The sequence below is a fragment of the Mizuhopecten yessoensis genome, unplaced genomic scaffold, assembly GCF_002113885.1.
Source record: "Mizuhopecten yessoensis strain PY_sf001 unplaced genomic scaffold, ASM211388v2 scaffold8713, whole genome shotgun sequence".
NCBI lineage: Eukaryota > Metazoa > Mollusca > Bivalvia > Pectinida > Pectinidae > Mizuhopecten > Mizuhopecten yessoensis.
In genome coordinates, this window is record NW_018407684.1 from 574903 (window position 1) to 600832 (window position 25930).

The 25930-nt window shown below is 38.4% G+C and overlaps 1 protein-coding gene across 1 annotated transcript in view; it reads left to right on the top strand.

The window, feature by feature from the left end:
• The window catches only part of LOC110456360 (thrombospondin type-1 domain-containing protein 4-like), a 180382-nt gene that overhangs the window by 113042 nt on the left and 41410 nt on the right, over positions 1 to 25930 (top strand). The window contains exons 8-9 of the mRNA XM_021507044.1: positions 18144 to 18316; positions 25644 to 25729. Of these exons, the coding sequence (XP_021362719.1) occupies positions 18144 to 18316; positions 25644 to 25729 (259 nt within the window). The remainder of the gene's footprint in view (positions 1 to 18143; positions 18317 to 25643; positions 25730 to 25930) is intronic.

A 25930-nucleotide genomic window follows, 5' to 3' on the forward strand; every position in this document is an offset into this window, starting at 1 on the left:
TTGAGGGATGCATAGGTTTGTTGAGGAACATACAGGTGTTAGGAGGACAATACAGGTGTGTTGAGGGATGCAAAGGACTGTTGAGTAACATGCAGGTGTTACGAGGTCCATACAGGTGTGTTGAGGGATGCAAAGGACTGTTGAGGAATATGCAGGTGTTAGTAGGACCATACAGGTGTGTTGAGGGATGCATAGGTTTGTTGAGAAACATACAGGTGTTAGGAGGACCATACAGGGGTGTTGAGGGATGCAAAGGACTGTTGAGGAACATACAGGAGTTAGGAGGACCATACAGGTGTTTTGAATGTGTTGATGGACATACAGGTATTTTCTCTAATCACACAACAGTATGCCTCAGGGAAAATTTAAACTTGTGGTAGTTGCAGTTTTGTTTGAATTCTTAGGAAAAGTAGAAGAAAAAGAGGGCATTGAAAAATTGCTATGTTAAAATCGTGACTAACATCAATTAATGCTAGACAGCTATAAATGGACTGCAGACAAATCAATGAACATCAATATGGTAATATTGGAGTCTGGAATCGCTCAAGACATCAGTATAGTCAACACTTAACAGATATTAGACTCAGTTCATCACATACTGGTATAGTGAGTTCACTACATTGGTCCTGTTTTGTGTTATGGTTCGTATACACTTTATAATGAGCCTATTGGGTTTCACAAATTCAGATAGTCTTACAAAGCATCATGTCCTGGCCTATCTTATAACATGTCAGTTCTGAAAAAGTAAATCCGTCAAATGCATTTAGTAAAAACTGAAAGTATGTAACTGGGTCAGTCTGCTCTTGTAAATTGTACATGTATAATTTAGGGTAAAGATTCTGTAAGCTCCATAGCTTGTAAAATGGTTAAGACGGAAAATCAATTCTCTAAGCTCTATCATATGTATAAAGTAATTTGTGATTCTATAAGCTGTATATGTTGTAGAAGGTAGGATAGTGATTATGTAAGCTCTGAAATTTGTATATAGGATAAGTTGGCGCTTCTGGAAGCTCCATCGTTTTTTGCCTGAGGCCAAAAGGACTATCTGAACTTACACCATGGTGCTGCGCCTCTTGTCCAACCACTGCCTGGCATTCAATACCTTAAGCTTAAAAATGATATTTATAGTCAAGATTTGCTCATAGGTTTTGACTAGATTTGGTCTTCAGCATTGTTGGGCCAAAGGGACTCAATGTCATTGTTATATGAAAGGGATCAGCCTATAAATATTTTATAATACATGTACATTTGTATTACTATTAAAAATATTTTTCCATGAATGTTTGAATATTCAGGCTAACGATACAGGCCCTCTAGGCCTCTAAGGGCGTTGATTCTGTAAAATTAAGTTTGTAAAAGGTAGTTTGGTGAATATGTAAACACTATAGCTTATATCAGGTTAATGAGGGGTTAAGTTTCCATGCTCTACATATTTTTAGTAATATTTTGTGCTGAAATCTGACACTGTTCCGCTTTATGCCTTTATGCTGCATGTGTATGAAAATTACAAAAACATTGGCGTGAATATTTGATACCTGTGCATTGAAAGCCGAGATAAAATCTTTATTCTTCTCCCTTATGGAGCAAAAAATCTCACTGAATATAGGCGTACCATGTATGGTTATCATTTTCCCTGGCTTAACTACAAGTGAAACTAAATCTGTTTTCATTTTCATGTTTATATTGAAGTGATAAAAAACATTGTCTACAATTTTGTTCATAACTTTATCACACATTGTGCAGCAGGACAGCTAGGTGTCGACAACATTTTGAGACAGTCAGTATGTACACACTCTTATGACCATTTGTTACCTATAATTGAGATACATGAATATGACAATTATTTATTAGCTCACCTGCCCGAAGGGCAAGTGAGCTTATGTTATGGTGCGGAGTCCGTCGTCCGTCCGTCGTCCGTCTTTCCGGCGTCAACTTTTTGTTTTAAACAACTTCTTATCGGTAACCAAAAGGCCTAGGAAGATGATATTTGGCCAGTAGCATGCTTGCGTCAAGGGCTACCAAGTTTGTTCAAATAAATGACCTTGACCAACTTTCAAGGTCACATGGGTCAAATGTTGTAAAATCTTCATACAACTTCTTCTCAATAACCAAAAGGCCCGGTGTACTGATATTGGGCATGTAGCATGCTTGGATGAAGGGCTACCAAGTTTGTCCAAATAAATGACCTTGACCCCCTTTCAAGGTCACTGGGGTCAGATGTCTTAAATCTTCAAACAACTTCTTCTCAATAACCAATAGGGCCAGGGTACTGAAATTGGGCCTGTAGCATACTGGGATGATGGGCTACCAAGTTTTTGCAAATAAATGACCTTGACCCACTTTCAAGGTCACTGGGGTCAGATGTCATTAAATCTTCAAACAACTTCTTCTCAATAACCAAAAGGCCCAGGGTACTGATATTGGGCCTGTAGCATGCTGGGATGAAGGGCTACCAAGTTTGTTCAAATAAATGACCTTGACCAACTTTCAAGGTCACAGGGGTTGAAATATGTTAAAATCTTCAAACAACTTCTTCTCAATAAACAAAAGGCCCAGGGTACTGATATAAGGCCTGTAGAATACTGGGATGAAGGGCTACCAAGTTTGTTCAAACGCATGACCTTGACCCACTTTCAAGGTCACTGGGGTCAGATGTCATTAAATCTTCAAACAACTTCTTCTCAATAACCAAAAGGCCCAGGGTACTGATATTGAGCCTGTAGCATGCTGGGATGAAGGGCTACCAAGTTTGTTCAAATGAATGACCTTGACCAAATTTCAAGGTCACTGGTGTCAGATGTCTTTAAATATAAACAACTTCTTCTCAATAACCAATAGGGCCAGGGTACTGAAATTGGGCCTGTAGCATGCTGGGATGAAGGACTACCAAGTTTGTTCAAATGAATGACCTTGAACAACTTTCAAAGTCACATGGGTCTAATGTCGTAAAATCTTCAAACAACTTCTTCTCAATAACCAAAAGGCCCAGGGTACTGATATAGGGCCTGTAGCATGCTGGGATGAAGGACTATCAAGTTTATTCAAACGCATGACCTTGACCCACTTTCAAGGTCACTGGGGTCAGATGTCATAAAATCTTCAAACAACTTCTTCTTAATAACCAAAAAGCCCAGGGTACTGATATTGGGCCTGTAGCATGCTGGGATGAAGGGCTACCAAGTTTGTTCAAATGAATGACCTTGACCAATTTTCAAGGTCACTGGGGTCAGATGTCGTTTAAAATCTTCAAACAACTTCTTCTCAATAACCAATAGGGCCAGGGTACTGAAATTGGACCTGTAGCATGCTGGAATGAAGGATTACCAAGTTAGTTCAAATGAAGGACCTTGACCAACTTTCAAGGTCACATGGGTCTAATGTCGTAAAATCTTCAAACAACTTCTTCTGAATAACCAAAAGGCCCAGTGTACTGATATTGGGCATGTAGCATGCTGAGATGAAGGGCTACCAAGTTTGTTCAAATGAATGACCTTGACCAATTTTCAAGGTCACAGGGGTCAAATGTTGTAAAATCTTCAAGCGAGATCTTCTCAATAAGCAAAAGGGCCAGGGTACTGAAATTCGGCCTGTAGCATGCTGGGATGAAGGATTACCAAGTTAGTTCAAATGAATGACTTTGACCAACTTTCAAAGGTCAAAGGGGTCAAATGTCATAAAATCTTCAAACGACTTCCTCTCAATAACCAAAAGGCCCAGGGTACTGATATTGGGCCTGTAGCATGCTGGGATGAAGGGCTACCAAGTTTGTTCAAATGAATGACATTGACCCACTTTCAAGGTCACATGGGTCAAATGTCGTAAAATCTTCATACAACTTCTTCTCAATAACCAAAAGGCCCAAGTTACTGATATTAAGCCAGTAGCATGCTGGGATAAAGCACTATCAAGTTTGTTCAACTGAATGACCTTGACCAATTTTGAAGGTCACTGGGGTCAGATGTCTTAAAATCTTCAAACAACTTCTTCTCAATAACCAAAAGGCCCAGGGTACTGATATTGGGCCTGTAGCATGCTGGGATGAAGGACTATCAAGTTTGTTCAACTGAATGACCTTGACCAACTTTCAAGGTCACAGGGGTCAAATGTCGTAAAATCTTCATACAACTTCTTCTTAATAACCAAAAGGCCCAGGGTACTGATATTGGGCCTGTAGCATGCTGGGATGAAGGGCTACCAAGTTTGTTCAAATGAATGACCTTAACCAACTTTCAAGGTCACATGGGTCAAATGTTGTAAAATCTTCATACAACTTCTTCTCAATAACCAAAAGGCCCAGGGTACTGATATTGGGCCTGTAGTATGTTGGGATGAAGGGCTACCAAGTTTGTTCAACTGAATGACCTTGACCAATTTTCAAGGTCACAGGGGTCAAATGTCGTAAAATCTTCAAGCGACATCTTTTCAATAAGCAAAAGGGCAAGGGTACTGAAATTGGGCCTGTAGCATGCTGGGATTAAGGACTACCATGCTAGTTCAAATGAATTACCTTGATCCTCTTTCAACCTAATGTCCTTGTTCTACAATCAAGGTCAGAGGCGTCATATGTTTAAATCTTTTAATAGGTTCTTATGAAATCTTAAGATTACAAGTGTTAGATTTATAACAGGTGAGCGATGCAGGCCCATTGGGCCTCTTGTTAAAATATTGTTGCCATTTACCAGTATTTATTTCAAAGACTATTTCTGCATTTTTCAAGGTTTTCATTATGATGTGGTCAGTAATGTTTCAAGTGGTTTGTTGTGTTCTAACTGCCCTTTTTGTTTTGTTTATTAATCTTGGAAAACAAATTCAATTGCACAAAGCGCTTTGAACAAGCTTGTTAAAATTGATTAATATTGACTATAAATGCTGAAAAGTCGGGATCAGAAAAAGATGTTGGAAATTGTAGGTTATCAAAAAAATAAAGCTTCAGTGGAACCCACTTATTATGATTAAGGTTATTATGATATTTTTGCCATGTACCGATTTTTTCCTTCTTTAACTAAGCAAAAAATTATCGTTTTTTATTAGAATTGGCAAGTCATTGACTAATATGTGTTTTAGAATTGGCAAGTCATTGACTATGTGTTTTAGAATTGACAAGTCATTGACTATGTGTTTTAGAATTGGCAAGTCATTGACTATGTGTTTTAGAATTGGCAAGTCATTAACTATGTGTTTTAGAATTGGCAAGTCATTGATTTGGATGTTAGATTTAGCAGGTCATTGAATATGTGTTTTAGAATTGACAAGTCATTGACTATATGTTTTAGAATTGAAAAGTCATTGACTATGTGTTTTATAATTGGCAAGTCATTGAATATGTGTCTTAGAATTGACAAGTCATTGACTATATGTTTTAGAATTGACAATTCATTGACTATGTGTTTTATAATTGGCAAGTCATTGACTATGTGTTTTAGAATTGGCAAGTCATTGATTTGGATGTTAGATTTAGCAGGTCATTGTAAATATGTGTCTTAGAATTGGAAGGTAAATGAATATGGGTCTTAGAATTGGCAAGTCATTGAATATGTGTCGTTGAAATTGGCAGGTCATTGAATGTATGTCATAAAACTTGCATGTCATTGAAAATGTGTATTGGATTGTTTTCGGATATGTGTATTGGAATGACTCTGGTATTAAATACATGTACTAGTATTTGTAGGGTAAAATAGTTTCAGTGATTGTGTTTGAGTCATTAATATGTGTCTTAAAATTGACAGTTCATTGAATATGTGTCGTTGAAATTGGCAGGTCATTGAATGTATGTCATAAAACTTGCAGGTCATTGAAAATGTGTATTGGATTGTGTTCGGATATGTGTATTGGAATGACTCTGGTATTAAATACATGTACTAGTATTTGTAGGGTAAAATAGTTTCAGTGATTGTGTTTGAGTGTTAACTGTTTGTAAACATTGTATAAAGCCGGTCAAGAGTAAAAATAATTCAAATATATTATTATGACTAAGATCAAATAAGAATTGGTCCACGTCAACAATCCTACATCAAAGATGAATGTATGAGCTACTTTTGGTGAGACAATGATGAGGTATTCAAGTACAGGTAGGCACCGTTCGTGTACAGGTAAGCATCTAATTAGCATGCTATAAGCTTGATTTGGGGAGATGGAGGTAATTTGTACCTATTACCAATCATCTTACCTGTGTTTGAGATTACCTGAGGATCTAAGATGCTATATATGTGCACCTGTAGAAGTGGGAGGGGCACGCTCTATTGTTGTCCTATTAGGTTTGAAAACACGGGTGGAGCAGATTAAGTGTGGTATAAGGGTGCTGGTTTGTTTGTGTAGGGTACTTGACAAGGCTGGTATAGGATGAGACAGGTGTGTATTAAAAGTCTATTTACCACTTGTTGTCTGTCTGGTAAACAACACTGTCTGATGTACCAGAGGTTAACAACACTGCCTGATGTACCAGAGGTCAACAACACTGTCTAATGTACCAGAGGTAAACAACACTGTCTGATGTACCAGAGGGTAACAACACTGTCTGATGTACCAGAGGTAAACCACACTGTCTGATGTACCAGAGGTAAACAACCCTGTCTGATGTACCAGAGGTAAACAACACTGGCTGATGTACCAGAGGTTAACAACACTGTCTGCTATACCAGAGGTCAACAACACTGTCTGATGTACCAGAGGTCAACAACACTGTCCGATATACCAGAGGTCAACAACACTGTCTGATGTCCCAGAGGTAAACAACACTGTCTGATGTACCAGAGGTCAACAACACTGTCTGATGTACCAGAGGTCAACAACACTGTCTGATATACCAGAGGTCAACAACACTGTCTGATATACCAGAGGTCAACGACAATGTCTGATGTACCAGAGGTTAACAACACTGTCTGATGTACCAGAGGTTAACAACACTGTCTGAAATGTTCAGGTTCAACAGCTCTGTCCTATTGACAGACAGCTCAAAAACAGCTCTTAATGTCTTAACAGATGGCTAAAAAGAGCTATTAAATGTCTTAACAGACAGCTCAAAAACAGCTCTTAAATGTTATAACAGACAGCTAAAGAAAGATCTTGAATTCTTAACCGACAGCTAAAGAACAGCTGCTAAATGTCTTAACAGGCCGCTGAAGAAAAACTCTTGAATGTCTTGAAGACAGCTTAAGAAAGCTCTTAAATGCTCTAACAGTGCTGTCTGAAACTGTTGGTCTGAATATGTCTTACCGGGAGGCTCCCGTACACTACCTTGAAATGTCTAGATTGCTTAGCAATATTTGTTTTGAAAATGTCCTACCAGAGGGATTGACAACACAGAAAATGTCCTACCAGAGGGATTAATAACACAGAAAATGTCCTACCAGAGGGATTGACAACACAGAAAATGTCCTACCAGAGGGATTGACACCACAGAAAATGTCCTACCAGAGGGATTGACACCACAGAAAATGTCCTACCAGAGGGATTGACACCACAGAAAATGTCCTACCAGAGGGATTGACACCACAGAAAATGTCCTACCAGAGGGATTGACACCACAGAAAATGTCCTACCAGAGGGATTGACACCACAGAAAATGTCCTACCAGAGGGATTGACACCACAGAAAATGTCCTACCAGAGGGATTGACACCACAGAAAATGTCCTACCAGAGGGATTGACACCACAGAAAATGTCCTACCAGAGGGATTGACACCACAGAAAATGTCCTACCAGAGGGATTGACACCACAGAAAATGTCCTACCAGAGGGATTGACACCACAGAAAATGTCCTACCAGAGGGATTGACACCACAGAAAATGTCCTACCAGAGGGATAAACAACACAGAAAATGTCTTACCAGAGGGATTGACAACACAGAAAATGTCCTACCAGAGGGATTAATTGACACCACAGAAAATGTCCTACCAGAGGGATTGAAAACACAGAATATATGTCCTACCAGAGGGATTGACAACAACAAAAAAAGTCTTACCAGAATGATCAATATAATGTCTGAAAATGTCTTATCAAAGAGCCCAACAACACTGAAAATGTTTTACCAGAGGGCTTAGAAATACATCCAGAAACTGTCATAGCATAAAACACAACACTATCTGAAAATGTCTTACTCATTGGGCTAAGCATAGTGTGAAAATATCTATCTTGAAAATTTCTGTGACTCAACCAGTAGCAACACTTTGGAAAAATGTCTAAAATCTTAGCTGATTTAACTGAAGTGAATAAATATATATATGTATATCAATAATTCTTGTTTCAAAATGTTCAGGTGGTTTTAAGAATTAACAAATTTATTCAATATGTAAAATAAAATAATTAGAATGTTTTATGCTGCGTAAAATTTCATCGAAGCTTGCATGGTTGTGTGTGTCCGTATTCTTTCATTTGATGAGAGAAGGTATGGTCATCACGCCACATTGGACACAGGGCATGACAAAGTAAAGCGTACAGTACGCAGCATTACATGTATCATTACTTTTGAGTCGGTGATAGATGGGATTTGAAAGACCTTCCTATATGTACTATCATTAAAAGGCCATTTCTCTTCTCTGTAAAATTAGGCCAATTTGTATGACCTATGAAAATAGTAAGCTAATATTAAGCAGATTTTTCCACATTGATTATAAAACATAAAAAGGTCAGAGTGGTGAATCATTATGCGATGGTAGTGAACTGTTGTGTGGTGTTTGACATTTGATCTCGGGGTGGACCTGTATAACAGGTTAGGTGTTCTGTACCTGGACCATTATGGCCGTACAGCCACATCACCATGCTCCATTGCATACCTTACCTCCATGCTTGACCGACTCTGGTGATGTGTATTGGCCACACAACTTGACTCATTCACCCTAAAGTCACATTTGAACCTCACCAAATCAAAGACTGGGCAAGTCCAGTTTAGATATGTAGGGGTGAATCAGTTAACTTTCTATCAGGTGTACATATACTGCTGAAGATATTTCAATAAAACGTCTCCTTTATTAGGGCCCCGTATCGGAGGGCCCCGTATCGGAGATACGGGGGCCCTATAGTAATCACTCTGTCTGTCTGTCTGTCCGTCCACAAATTTTGTTCCTGGCTGATAACTTTGGTATTAATTGACCGATGTACATGAAACATGGTCAAGATGTTCAGTTCACAAAAATATACATTGAGGTAAAAAGTCAAGGTCAAAGGTAAAGGTCATAAGGTTCAAAGGTCAAGGTCAAATTTTACACCTTTTCACTGATGAACATTTTGTTATGATAGTATGAAGCAAAGTTGATCAGAATTAAACAATGAGTCAACTGACCAAAGGTCAAGGTCATCAGGTCAGGGGTCAAGGTCAAATTGTCTAACTTTTCACTGGTAAACATTTCGCTATGACATTATAAAGCAAAGTTGTTCGTAATTAAACAAAGAGACACACTGAGGTAAAAAGTCGAGGCCAAGGTCAAGGTAATTAGATTTAAAGGTCCAGGTCAAATTTTGCATCTTTTCACTGATGAACATTTTGTTATGACATAATGAAGCAAAGTTAATCAGAATTAAACAAGGAGTCAATTGACCAAAGGTCAAGGTCATTGGGTCAAAGGTCAAGGTTAAATTTTGTATCATTTCACTGGTGAACATTTCGCTATGACACTTTGAAGCAATGTTGCTCAGAATTAAACAAAGAGTCAATTGACCAAAGGTCAAGGTCACTGGGTTAAAGTTGAAGGTTAAATTTTGTACTTTTTCCCTGATGAAAATTTTGTTATGACATTATGAAGCAATGTTGTTCAGAACTTAACACAGAGTCAACTGACCTTAGGTCCAGGCTACGGTGTCCAAAGGGTCAAGGTCAAGTTTTGTATTTTTCACTGATGAACATTTTGTTATGATATTAAGAAGCAAAATTGGTCGGAATTAAAGAATAAGTCAACTGACCAAAGATCAAGGTCACTGGGTTAATGGTCAAGGTCTTTTGGGTCCAAAGGTCAAAGACAATTTGGATCTCTGACTTTGACCCTGGCTCTTAATGGAGGAGGTATATAAGGTGAAACAAAAGAAATCAAAGCAAACAAATGAGTATTGCACCGGTATTTACATTTCTGTTAGCCCAGCAAATATGGAGGTGAAAGGAAACAAGACTCACATCATAGTATATGTTACATGTATATTTAACTTCCTTGTGATTCTTTTTGAAGTCCAAATGTCAAACGTCAAGCTCAACTACATGTATATGGGCAGATTGCTTCTTGATGATTATGAGGGATATATTGCCACAAGACGGGGCCCTTACTGACCTGTCAGTGTTCTAGTTGAGATACAACTTGGCCGCCTGCTTTACCTACGATTTTATACCTTTGAATTTTTGTCCAGAGAAAATGTCAAATGTTGAAAGTCATTGTAGGACTGAAAGGAAAAAAGGAACTATAGCCAAGTGTCTATAGGTGTCTGCTTCACAACACAACATTTTGGAGTAAATCAAAGTGTTAATTTTAAGTGATTATATATATATATCAATATTTTCTATTTAACTGGTGTGCAATGTAATAGAATACACAAGTAAGCTGTTCTATATTGTCATCTCTAGGAGAAATGACTGCGTTAGTGCAGTTATTGCTTCAATTTCAAGTCAGTTTTAGGTAAAAGCATTAATTAACTATTATGAAGGTGTTTTGACTGTACGCCTGTAGTTTTACGACATCAATCACGCTTAGCTGCTGTGATGCATCGTGGGATGTTCAGGTCTGATGGTCAGGAGCAGCAGTCCTTCCGTAATGTCTGCTGCACATGATTTCTCAGGCTTGCATTAAAACATACCTTTGATGGGGATTTCTTTTTCTTTTTTTTTTCTTTTTTTCCTATTACTAAAGGGCTAGATTGCTGTGAACTTTAGCTGTAGAATAAATTAATATGTATATATCATTCTAGTTTTTTCTAATTGGAAAAAAACCTGTGTTACCACTAATACGGGCATCTGTGGTATACTTATTTATAGAGGAAAGTAAATAGCCTGATCATTTTTCTAGTGACCTTGCCCTCATTGTCTATTAGGCAGAAACAGATGTAGAGGAGGGGCAGGACCTGACACAACATCAGTAAATAGAACAGGGGCAGGACCTGCACATTATCAGTAAATAGAACAGGGGCAGGACCTGACACAACATCAGTAAAAAGAGTAAATAGAACAGCGGCAGGCCCTGACACAACATCAGGAAATAGAACAGGGGCGGGCCCCGACACAACGTCAGTAAATAGAACATATAACAGCGACAGGACCCGACACAACTTCAGTAAATAGAACAAGGGCAGGACCTGACACAAAATCAGTAGATAGAACAGGGGCAGGTCCCGACACAACATCAGTAGAAAGAAGGGGGGCAGGACCCGACACAACTTCAGTAAATAGAACAGGGCCAGGACCTGACACAACACCAGTAAATAGAACCGCGGCAGGACCTGACACAACAACAGAAAAAAAAACGGGGCAAGGCCCTGACACAACAAAAGTAAATAGAAGAGGGGGAAGGACCTGACAAAACATCAGTAAATCAAACAGCGCCAGGACCAGACACAACATCAGTAGATAGAAGAGGGGCAGGCCCTGAACATTATCAGTAAATAGAAAAGGGGCAGGCCCTGAACATTATCAGTAAATAGAAAAGCGGCAGAACCTGACACAACATCGGTAAATAGAACAGGGAGAGGACCTGACACAACACCAGTAAATAAAACAGCGACAGGCCCTGACACACCATCAGAAAATAGAAGAGGGGCAGGCCCAGACACAACATCAGTAGAAAGAAGGGGGGCAGGACCCGACACACCATCAGTAAATAGATCAGGGGCAGGACCTGCAAATTATCAGTAAATAGAAGAGGGGCAGGCCCTGACAAAACATCAGTAGATAGAAGAGGGGCAGGCCCTGACACAACATCAGCAAATAGAACAGGGGCAGATCCTGACACAACATTAGTAAATAGAACAGCGGCGGGACCTGACAAAACATCAGTAAATAGATCAGGGGCAGGACCTGACCATTATCAGGAAATAAAACAGGGGCAGACCCTGACAAAACATCAGTAGATAGAACAGGGGCAGGACCCGACACACCATCAGTAAATAGAATAGTGACAGGACCCGACACAACTTCAGTAAATAGAACATATAACAGCGACAGGACCTTATACAACATCAGTAAATAAAACAGCGACAGGCCCTGACACACCATCAGAAAATAGAAGAGGGGCAGGACCCGACACACCATCAGTAAATAGAACAAGGGCAGGACCTGACACAATATCAGTAAATAGAACCGTGACAGAACCTGACACAACAACAGTAAATAGAACGGCGGCAGGACCTGACACAACAACAGGAAATAGAACAGGGGCGGGACCTGACACAACACCAGTAAATAAAACAGTGACAGGACCCGACAAAACATCAGTAGATAGAAGAGGGGCAGGACTCGACACAACATCAGTAAACAGAACAGGGCCAGGCCCTGACACAACAACAGGAAATAGAACAGGGGCATGACCTGCACATTATCAGAAAATAGAACGGGGGCGGGCCCTGACACAACAACAGAAAAAAGAACAGCGACAGAACCTGACACAACATCGGTAAATAGAACAGGGCCAGGACCTGACACAATATCAGTAAATAGAAAAGCGGCAGAACCTGACACAACATTAGTAAATAGAACAGGGAGAGGACCTGACACAACAACAGAAAAAAAAACGGGGCAAGGCCCTGACACAACATCAATAAATAGAACAGGGGCAGACCCTCCAAATTATCAGTAAATAAAACGGGGGCAGGCCCTGACACAACATCAATAAATAGAACAGGGGCGGGACCCGACACAACATCAGAAAAAAGAACGGGGGGGGCCCCTGACACAACATCAACAAATAGAACAGGGGCGGGACCTGACACAACACCAGTAAATAGAGGAGGGGCAGGACCTGACAAAACATCAGTAAAAAAAACAGGGGCAGGATCTGACACAACATCAGAAAAAAGAACAGCGACAGGACCTTATACAACATCAGTAAATCAAACAGCGCCAGGACCAGACACAACATCAGTAAATCAAACAGCGCCAGGACCTGACACAAAATCAGAAAAAAAAACAGGGGCAGGCCCCGACACAACATAAGTAAATAGAACAGCAGCAGGACCTGACACACCATCAGTAAATAGAAAAGCGGCAGAACCTGACACAACATCGGTAAATAGAACAGGGGAAGAACCTGACACAACATTAGTAAATAGAAAAGGAGCAGGACCTGACACACCATCAGTAAATAGAATAGTGACAGGACCCGACAAAACATCAGTAAAGAGAACAGCGACAGGAACTGACACAACATCAGAAAATAGACCAGGGCCAGGCCCTGACACAAAATCAGTAGATAGAACAGGGGCAGTACCTGACACAACATCAGTAGATAGAAGAGGGGCAGGCCCCGACACAACATCACATCAGTAAATAGATCAGGGGCAGGCCCTGCACATTATCAGGAAATAAAACAGGGGCAGACCGTGACACAACATTAGTAAATAGAACAGGGGCATGACCTGCACATTATCAGAAAATAGAACGGTGACAGCACCCGACACAACATCAGTAAATAGAACAGGGGCAGAACCTGACACAACATTAGTAAATAGAAAAGGGGCAGGACCTGACACAACATCAGTAAATAGAACCGCGGCAGGACCTGACACAACAGCAGAAAATAGAGCAGGGGCAGGACCTGACACAAAATCAGAAAAAAAAACAGGGGCAGACCGTGACACAACATTAGTAAATAGAACAGGGGCAGACCCTGACACAACATTAGTAAATAGAACAGGGGCAGATCCTGACACAACATTAGTAAATAGAAAGGGGGCAGGCCCTGACACAACATCAGTAAAAAGAACGGGGGCAGGACCCGACACAACATCAGTAAATAGAACAGGGGCAGGACCTGACACAACATCAGTAAATAAAATTTACAAAATTAAATAGCGCTGGTCTAGTAAACAATGGAGTTGTCTAAGGCATGCTTTGAAATGAATATGTACAGCATTAAAATGGTGTCAGCCCCTGATGCAACGGATCTGTACGAGGGGAGAATGCTACGATTCACTGTGTATTAGGTTAGATTTTAATTTTGATTTTACTTTCAATTAAACCATGCAGTATATTTAGTTAGTCATTTCAAGCTGATCCACTTTATCTGCGTGGATGTTGGCAACAGACCTAAAAAATAATATCAGAATATAAATTACTTTACAAGTTAAATATTTCCCTTGCTTAAAAACGCAACTCATTACAAGCGATCATTTCTGGAATATTGAAGTCGTTAAATAAAGTTTCTCCATGACAGGGAGTAGATACTGGATGTTGATAGGTCACCCTGGCCTCTCCACTTATCAAACAGCTCCGATAAATGTTCTACTAATCAAATTTATTTACACTTTAGCACCAGTTGATATAGTGCTATAGGTTTAGATAGGTAAAGAGTGTTACAAGAGTGTGCAATCTAGACACGCCTACATTGAGATAGGGCCCGTAGAACCTGCAGCCACTAGTGTATTGTATGTATTCCCCTGGACTGCATAATTTGTACTACCAAGCCAAACACACTCTTCACTGAAATATTTGCTTCCATTTTCACTTGAGTTTTTGTAGAATTGACCGAGATCTATGCATTCAGCAGAACAACCCCAAGAACATAAATGTAAATATAAACATTTCAAGTTGTTGGAAGGGTCTTTTTGATCTGACGCCATTTAGGAAACATATAATTATTCTATTGTATATTTTTTTTTCTGCTATGATAACGTATTAAAAAACAAGATTTAGGGTGATCCTTGTATCATATGTAGTTTCACATTTTCTATTAAAATCATGGTGAATCAAGTTATTAATTAGGATATGCTCACAGCCTAACTCAATCTTCCCACAATATGTTTGTATTTCACAATTTCTTTCTTACAATGAGTCGATATTTTAGCTTGATAATTGGTTACATTCATGCCATCGTACTCTTAACACCAAGTTATAGTCACACAAATTCAGTTTCAAATTTCATGAAAGTCTCAACCGGAATGATTTTGGTCAGAGAAAGTGGACATGTGATATTGGTACTTGCGTTCAGGATTTTAATATCAAAGCTCATATCAAATGATTGGAGGATGTGATTCTGTAACATTATTTTATAAACGTTGCTGGCATGAACTTTTAACGTCGATTTGAACATATAAGATATCGGTATATTACGATAGAATGTGTATTGTGGATGAAATCGTTATACCTGGCTATAACAGGAGATGGAGGCATTGATTTCCTGTAGTAAAGTAAATGAAATAATTGTAGGAGGTGAGGAAAGTGCACACTTGTATGAGAAGTGGTATATTACGATTACATGCCAGACCTACTACATTCATGTGTACTATTAAACAGCTATTTAGTAAGTTTACTGACAGACGAACTGATAACCTACCGTTTAGTGTTAATGCCTGTTATGATGGTAACAGTACTATCTTCTGTACTAATCTGCCGGCTCCCGTGATAGATCAGGGTATTGGTATTATATCTGCCAGTGTTATGATTAAATTCCGTGAGTTAGGTATCATTATCTACAAGTGTTATGATATCTGTGATTTTGACAACTGGCAGGTTTTTCTTTTCTTGTCAAGAATGTTCTAATGTATGAATGAACTTGTCACGCCGACTGGAGCGCTGTTAAGGCTGTTTTATAAGCTGTATCTATTGAATGAATGTATTCATGTTCAATGTTGAAATAGGTCATGAGTATCAATGAAGTCAGTATAGCTGCACATGGTGCAGAGACTGTAAAGTTTTATTATGGAAATATTTAAATTTTGTACAAAAACTAATCGTCATTCTATATGGCACTCAAACTAATACACAGTAATGTGGATTGAGATTCTTACACAGTTGTGTACTGGCAGAGCATATGTATGTAAAAATATAACTCCTGATATAAGTTAAAGCTACAGCAGATATCACACAGTGCTGCAGCATCCGTCCTCCGCATGTCCATCCGTACAAACATCCAGTATTTCAGCTAATTAGGAGGTCACATCCTAAGAGGGAGGGTTATTAAGTTTGTTCTTATGAATGACCTTGACTTGACCCACAGGAGTCTTACATCTTAAAATATTAAAGCAACTTATTGTGAATAACCATGAGGCCTAATTAGCATAATAATATTTGGCCCATGGCATGCTGAGATGATAGGTAATTAATTTGTTCAAATGATTTACCTTGACCCACTTTCATTGGCACATTGGTCAAATTAAAAAAAAAATAATCTTGGAACAATTTCTTCTTAACCAAAAAAGTCAAGAATAGTAATACTTTTCTTCATGGTTTGATTGAATGATGTGCTATAAACTCTGTTTGAATAAATTGATTTGACCACCTTTCTAAGTCACATGGGTCAAATGTGTGAAAATGACCTTGACCAACTTTCTCATGGTCTAGAGAACATTGAGCCTGAAGCTTTGCTTGAACATAAATTTTCTAGTTCAATTAAAATGATCTTGACCAACTTTCAAATACACATGAGTAAAATAAGTCAAATATTCTCTAATAAAGTTCCAAAAGACTTCAAATAATGATGTTTAGACTGTAGTTTTGGCTTGCTTGATATAAAGTTTGTTTAGATAAAATTTACCTTGCTTCCAATTGAAGGTCACAGATGTTAAGTAAGTGTGTTAGCAAATAGCATTGAATTACAGGTGAGAGATACAGGCCCATTAGGCCACACATTTTGTTTTTTTGTAAGAAATGAAACATTTTTATGAAACATCCGAAGCTTTTGAAATCCAAGCAGTCAGGTTGGTGCACCTGCTGTGTTTCCTTAGGAAAAGCTCTAGGTTAGGTTGCTCACTTGGCTTCTTTCTAGAGATCTGTTTAGAAAATACAAAAATGTCTTAGGCAGGTGTATAACAGAAAGTCAGGGAGAGACTAGGCTGGTTGTGGTGAATCAGTTGTGAAAAATTGTGATGTTATGTTACACTGATACGATGAAATACTCACTAAACACTGGCTACTTGCATGTGACAGGGAAGTCATTGAATCTGACATTTTTTATGTTTTTCATATAAAGAGAAGATGGTCAGTGTTTCTGTAAACTGTATCATATTCCATGGTTAGGATAGTTTTATGAAAATCTGAATTGCACCATCACATGTAAATAAAAAATCTATATTATATCATCGCTTGTAAGTAAATAGAGGCAGACATGTCATTCATGAATATATTAGAATACTCTAAAAATCCTTTTGTTGCATTATAAACATGACAATTTGTTATCCACTCGTGACGAGGTTGTAAAGGGATATAGTGTTCCATTCATACAAATAATCGTACATTGTTTTTATTTGTTGTTGGTTTTGTCATAACTCTAGCTTCTTCATTTCTGAGCGTGTTGGATCAAGTTTCCTATACTGGTCACATCTTGAACAAGTTTTGAGGTTCAGGGTGAAGTTGGAGGGGGGTATTTTAGTAACACTGGTCCGTCTGTCTGTCTCTTCTTCATTTCCACACAGCAACTTTAAATCAATACACTGCTTCTTCTCTGAAAGGGCTTGCTTGAGATTCCTTTCAGGTATGAAAGTCAAAGGTCAAGGTTACTCTGTTAGTATGGATAGAAAATGCACAACAGCTCATGTTCCTGTAGGACAATACTCCTACTTTTTATACTGGTTCCTTACTGAAAATGCTTGCATTGGATGATTTTTCAGAAGGATAAAAGTTAAGGTCACTGTTACTATAAATAGAAATTGGTTTTTTTGCAGAAGAGATTAAGTACATTAAATGTCAAGGGTTAAGGTCACTTAATAAAAATAGAGCAATGAATTCTGCACCACACAAATACCTTGGTATCAAAAATTAAACTATGTCATCACTTGATTTCCTTTGCATGAGGAGTAAAGCCCCTTGAGCCTCATCTCATGTTTTTGTACATAACTCACGATACAACTACTGTTTTCTGAGATACAGTGATTCCAACGAAAATGTGATGTAAATTAAGTATTTTTACAGTATTTGCTTAGCTTCCATTGATTTATGGAACTCAGTATAGCAAGATCATTATACTACAAAAATGATGTGAGAGAAGGAACTCTAACCCCTGCCTTTTTTTCCCATCCTCAGCCCTTCAAGTAACCAATGGTAGAAACATTATAAACGGAGGTCGACGACTGAGCCATCCTGGTAAATACCTGGTCGCTGGTACGACCTTCACTTACAGTGCCCATGAAGGTCGAGGATGTCCAGGCCAGTGCTTCAGTGCACCGGGCCCTACAGACAAGTCAGTCGATATACAGGTATGTTCCTTGATTATTGATGTATGTATATAAATTGAAAGATCACAGTCTACCAGCTATACCTTATGAGGTCACACTCAGCTATCCACACTTAAAGGCACTATTTATTGACATCATCACTTAATTAGGTCACACACAGCTATCCACACTTAAAGGCACTGTGACATCATCACCTTATTAGGTCACACTCGGCTATCCACACTTAAGGTCACTGTGACATCATCACTTAATTAGGTCACACTCAGCTATCCACACTTAAGGTGACTGTGACATCATCACCTAATTAGGTAACACTCAGCTATCCACACTTAAGGTCACTATGACATCATCCCCTAATTAGGTCACACTCAGCTATCCACACTTAAGGTCACTGTGACATCATAACCTAATTAGGTCACACACAGCTATCTATACTTAAGGTAACTGTGACATCATCACCTAATTAGGTCACACTCAGCTATCCACACTTAAGGTGACTGTGACATCATCACCTAATTAGGTCACACTCAGCTATCCACACTTAAGGTCACTGTGACATCATCACCTAATTAGGTCACACTCAGCTATCCACACTTAAGGTCACTGTGACATCATCACCTAATTAGGTCACACTCAGCTATCCACACTTAAGGTCACTGTGACATCATCACCTAATTAGGTCACACTCAGCTATCCACACTTAAGGTCACTGTGACATCATCACCTAATTAGGTCACACTCAGCTATCCACACTTAAGGTGACTGTGACATCATCACCTAATTAGGTCACACTCAGCTATCCACACTTAAGGTGACTGTGACATCATCACCTAATTAGGTCACACTCAGCTATCCACACTTAAGGTGACTGTGACATCATCACCTAATTAGGTCACACTCAGCTATCCACACTTAAGGTCACTGTGACATCATCACCTAATTAGGTCACACTCAGCTATCCACACTTAAGGTCACTGTGACATCATCACCTAATTAGGTCACACTCAGCTATCCACACTTAAGGTCACTGTGACATCATCACCTAATTAGGTCACACTCAGCTATCCACACTTAAGGTCACTGTGACATCATCACCTAATTAGGTCACACTCAGCTATCCACACTTAAGGTCACTGTGACATCATCACCTAATTAGGTCACACTCAGCTATCCACACTTAAGGTCACTGTGACATCATCACCTAATTAGGTCACACTCAGCTATCCACACTTAAGGTCACTGTGACATCATCACCTAATTAGGTCACACTCAGCTATCCACACTTAAGGTCACTGTGACATCATCACCTAATTAGGTCACACACAGCTATCCACACTTAAGGTCACTGTGACATCATCACCTAATTAAGTCACACACAGCTATCCACACTTAAGGTCACTGTGGCATCATCACCTAATTAGGTCACACTCAGCTATCCACACTTAAGGTCACTGTGACATCATCACCTAATTAGGTCACACACAGCTATCCACACTTAAGGTCACTGTGACATCATCACTTAATTAAGTCACACACAGCTATCCACACTTAAGGTCACTGTGGCATCATCACCTAATTAGGTCACACTCAGCTATCCACACTTAAGGTCACTGTGACATCATCACCTAATTAGGTCACACACAGCTATCCACACTTAAGGTCACTGTGACATCATCACTTAGGATACTGTCAAACGGGTTTCATTGACACTTTATGGGAATGTTCCCTGACCAAGTGTTGTTATTTTTCGGTATTTAACCCTTAGGCTGCTACGCACGGCATATGCCGTTTTGAAAAGTCGGGCCGTCAGTGCTACGCACGGCATATGTCGTTTCTCGGTCTGTAGGTTTTGATCGGTAGCCAGGAAGTGTGAAGTCGGGTTGTTGCTATACCAAACCCGAACGTGTATAGTAGAAGGCTTCTGATTGGTTGTTTTGTCATTACTTTCGATATTCACGGCAGTGTACGCTTGTAATAACCAAAGGTGTGCGAGAGAATTTCAAATCGAAAAAAACATCATAAAAATGGCGGACGTGTAGATTGAAGCGATGAATATGATGGTAAACATTTATTCTCCATCGTCACCTACGATGATAATAAAGGTTTTGAAGGGTTTGACTTGGTTGATGTGGAAATACTTCGGTGTAACATAATATGTTACTTTCCAATAAACGGCTTTGTGCCCTACGCAAACAGGAAAATATCGGCGGACCGAGGCGCACATGTCGTCTGCAGGTGAGGCCGAATTGAACATTGACATTGATACGTTTTGAGCCGATTTATTTCTTCAAACTTTTTATCGGTGATTTAATCATAAACTAGACCGTAGCTAAAATATATCTATATGCCGACTGTGACAGTAAATTTATTGAATGGCGACCTGAAACCGGTAGAAAATCACATGCAATTCTTTACGAAATACCTGACCTTTTTACCTGAGAATCTCCGTGTAAATTACAGCGTCTTATGTCAAAAATGAAGTTTATAATCTCTGTTATCATTTGCCAATCCCATTTGCGGACAGAAATAATTTTAAAATGATCTTTCTCTTGCTTAAATCCCATTAATTAAAAGTTTAACATTTTCTTACCTTTATTACCACCTGTACAGGTAAATACTGAAGCAACTTTAGAATTGAAAACGTCAATATAAGCTAGAGACAACAACGAACAATTTTCATACAACTTTTTTTCACATATAACAAATATTTTCCAAGTTATGCACATTTGAAAAATCAAGTAAATTAATTTAAATTTCAATAATTAATTCAGCAGTGGTGTCCCTTTACATAGAAATCAATGTAGCAGCCTAAGGGTTAAAAAAACTATTTCAAACTTGAAGTCATGTTCTACTGAACTGTTTTAACTGAAACTTGGAAGGAATTTTCAGCTCATGGTCCTGACAAAGTGTTGTTATTTTTGGGGTCTAGCTATTAGAAATCCAATATGGCTGCTAGGGCCGGCCATTTGAAAAACTATCTCAAACTCAGTCAAGTTCTACTTTGCCGATTTTATCATTTAACTGAAACTTGGTAGGAATGATTGACTCATGGTCCTGGCAAAAAAAAAAAAAAAAATCAGGTCCATCAAGAATCCGATACGGCCTCTATGGCTGCCATTTTGGAGAAAAAAACCTATTTAAAACTTAAAATCAAGTTCTAATAGGCAGAATTAACTGAAACTCGGTCTAGGAATGATCAACTCATTGTCCTGACAAACTTAACTTAAAGTTACACTTAATTATTTTGTACTCAAATTTTGGTAGGGATGATTGACATCATTATCTCAGGTAGGACTCAGATGACCGTTAAGGCCCATGGGCCTCTTGTTTTTCTAAATGCCCATTGACACAATATTGTAATATATGGTCATTACAAGTACGGTGTCAATGCTAATGTGGATGGCCATAGCTTGATTTTGTTAATTGGCATTATACAGGTAGCAAAATTCTAAGTACAGGTGTGACTGTTTAATGTAGCTTAATCAAGCAGATTATTAAGTATGTGTTTGAGGACCACAAATGAGGTTCATTCAGACCATGAAACAAGGCTTCCAATGAACACACACATGAGGGAATCACAATGTCCTCTGCTGATATGTAGGATGTCCCTACGAACACATAGCTTGACCAGTGTGATGACCAACGTGGGCGTAACGAGTTGGTCAAGCTTGTTAACCACATGTCATCATAACTACAAATTATGTCCATTAAGAGCTGTCCAGAGGGATTCATCATCAGACAAGAATCTTGGACCACTTTCAAGGTCAGCTGAAGGTTAATATTGGAAATTGATATCAAATGTTACAAGATTCACACTTTCAAAGTCAACTTAGGGTTGTTAGAAATTTAGATTGTCTATCATATACTACTTTTGTTGGGGGGCTAGATCTGTGTGATGTCGTAGTTAAAACTACTTTTTTTGGGGGGCTAGATCTGTGTGATGTCGTAGTTGGGCTTGACCTATCAAGGTGCTAAACAATTTCATATTTGTCTTTGAACAGATTTTTTTTCAGTTTTTTCTGCTCTGAAGATTTATAATTATCGGAAATATAATTTGTATAACATTGTTAAATCTATATGTGCCCTATTTTATAATGGAACAGCACATAGTTGTTATGAAAAGTTGTTCAGACGAAATAGTGATTTATGTATTTTATACAACATTTTTGAGGAATTGCTAATTTTTTCAAGAGGTCACAGTAGACATGATCACCATGGGAATGGTGCAGTTTGTGTTTATTCAATTTAATACTTGAGAACGTGGAATATAAAATCCATGGCATTTCTGCTGGTTTACATGGAAGTGTATTTTATTTGTGTCAATTCATGGTGGTCTGGGAACTTGAGGATATAGAAGCTGGGTAATTCTACTGGTTTGTGTACTAGGGGTTACCGAATTTGGGTCTAATCATAAGGCCATTACGATTTTAGAGATTGTTCAAGAAGATGTCGTAAAATTGATCAATTTTAAATGAAGTGTTTGTAACTTGAGAAGGATGTTGTTCTTGAACACCCACTTATTTTCACTTGACCATTCAACCTTCCCTCTAGCAGTTGGTACAGCATCGGGAAGGATTGCTTCAAACGTGCCAACAGACTTGTTGTAGGTCTGCATTCACCATGGCGACATAAGATGCACTCAGACCCTTCAACAAGTAGACAAGCCCTCGTGTGGCCAGTCAGGTACATCTAATGTTATCGTTGGCTGACCTTGATAGCTATCAAGGACACTTGAATTATTTAGATATTCAAACGGAACCAGCTGTTCTTAAATAAATTGTATAAAGTCTAGGTTGAAAGTCGTTAACTTTTAAACATTTTGGTTTTGAATTTAGATATGCAAAATATATGCAGTCCTCAAAATAATCGTTTTGCTCTGCATGTTGTGAGCTTAAATAGAAAGTATTAAAAAAAGTAAGTTCTAATCATGTTTAATATACATTTAATGATGTATACAAGAAATGAGATACTTAAATGTCATTATATATTGCCTGCGAATGATACTTGAAAGGTCAACCCTATTCTGTAATTCTGGTACAGCCTCCCACCAATCAGAAGGGGATGTTTGAGGTATAAGATTTCATCATTTATCATGCAGTTTCTATTATATTTAGTCATCTTTTAATTCATAACAACAAGAAAAGCTCAATGCTTAAAAACATCAAACAATAGCAGCACCCGATCTTTAAAGATAGGGATCAGACAACAAAGGATAAAGATCAACCTGTAGGAATATTATTAAAACCTATTAAAGTACTTGCTATATTTCACTTGGTATAAGTCTATGACTTGGGATATTTTCCAGAATAGTCCAAAACTTGATTAAGCGACCCCTACACTTTTAGACATTAAATTAACTCATTCTAGAAGAATAAAAATCATTTTCTGGTATAAAATGATTATACACTTATATATTTTGAAGAAAAGGGAGGTTTTGTTTATTATGAATTGTATTGTACCAGTGGGTGAGGGAGTTTAGTGCCTGCACTGGTTCTTTGTTCATGACTTGGCCTCCGACTCTTGATAGTGAATTGCTAGGAGGTTATAGCCACTTGACTTAAATCTGACACAATAACACATCAAAAACTGTGGCTGTTGATATATCATTGTCGAGGTTATAGTTAACGTGGTGTTGGGAGCCCCTCCCTGTGCACATTCACACCCTCATATGTATTGCTACTCATTTGTTCATCAGACGTTGTACATTGGAAACGCCCAACTCATTTGCATAAAAAAAAATCAACACAAAGTTAATCCTGGAGTCAGGAATAACTGTAGAAACGTGATTTCACTGATCTGGCCCGTTTGTGTCTTAATGGCTCACAGCTATTTCTTTTTTGGCTGTTTACATGTCATTTTGGGGCAACATTCTTAGTCATGAAACTCCAATACAGGTGTGCTATGTATAAAGTTCAAACACAGAGCTAGGATGTGATACTGTTGCTGTTACCTTGTTGAGTGTAGATACAGGTGTGTTGGTTCAATTTGCCAGTGTCTTATTAGAGAAGTGAGAAGTATAAACACCATTATCTAACCCTCGGCTGTGTTACATCCCTCTCTGTCTGCCATTCGGCCATGCTACCACCTTGTCGATACCTAGTTTCCGTATCTATAACCTACACGAGGGGCATGCACAGGTGGCGTAAGTGCTGCAGTTGGATTGCATCACCTTTCCCCTTTCCATTGCAACATCCTGAAACACGAAGCTGGTAAAATCACACACTACCAATTAATCAAATAGTCATTCCTATCAACTATTGGTATTTTGGTACTCAGAAATTATCCAAAAGAATCAATTAGTCAATGTAATATAAGGAATCTGTGATCAATTATATTGATAAGAGTATCATGTTTAGTATGGTGGTTTTTTTATTCGGTAAAAATGGAATTTTGAAATGTTTTAATGCATATGTGATAAAACATGTCAATCTCATTATCGACCAATCAGAATTGTCACCGATCATCTGCATTATGAAGACCATTAAGAAAATTGTTCCTTACTGTATCTGTGTAATCCAAGTTTAACTGACCACACAGGAAGTTCTATATTTTATGATGGGACGTCTAATGACCACACAGGAAGTTATATATATATACGTGATGATGAACCATTGCTCTGATGGAGGGGGTTGTATATTTATGATGAACGACTGCTGACCATACAGGAAGTTATCAATTATGGTAGACCACTGATGACTTTAAGTATTACACCCTTATATACTTATCAGATCTAGATCTACCACACTTTCGTCCAACAGACCTTCTGTTGGTATTTTGGTTCTTTGCCAAAGAGATAATAAGGTGGAAGTGTTTTGTGAAAGGATGTGTCTCTCTGGTTAAATTTAGATACAATTACATTCTAATGATCAGGTTGCTATGTAAGCTTCATTATTTAAATACCTCATTTATATAAAAAGAAAGATATGAAGGGATGAAAAATTACGGAAGTTGATAAGTTGCAGGCCTGGTGCTACTTGGACAATACAGATAAAATATTATTTTACAGTGACAGACAGGTATCTCAGGTGACATTTTACATTAGTGAGAATGTTAATCACACTAGACTACACTCATTAAAGTTTTAATTTGAAACAAATTATGAGTATGACTTTTGAGTTATAGGACAGAATAGAAAGGGCATTGCCCCATGTTGGAGACTTTCTGTAATGTTATCAACTTTGTGTATTAACTTTGTTATCTTATAAAATGTTGTAATAATAGAATAAAAATTAAATTATCTATCAGTCATTAATTCTGCAAATTAACAGCATACATTATTCAAAATATTTGGTGTGGGTTGTCCAAGGGCAGAAGAAGAACTCTTGATTTTGGCCATGGTTTGTCAAAGGTCAAGGTCACTGTTACTAAAACTGAGGAACAAATTATCACACAAAACTCAAACTTTGTTTGTGGGTTTGTTTGCCAAGAGAAGAGGTAAGAACTGTGTTGATTTTTTAGGTCACCTGAGACAAAGTCTCAAGTGACCTATTGCGATCGCCTTTTGTCCGTCGTCGTCCGTCGTCCGTCGTGCGTCCGTAAACAATTTACATTTTCGACTTCTTCTCCAAAACCCCTGAACCAATTTCAATGAAATTTTGCAGGGACCTTCCATGGACAAAGGTCAACAAAAATAGT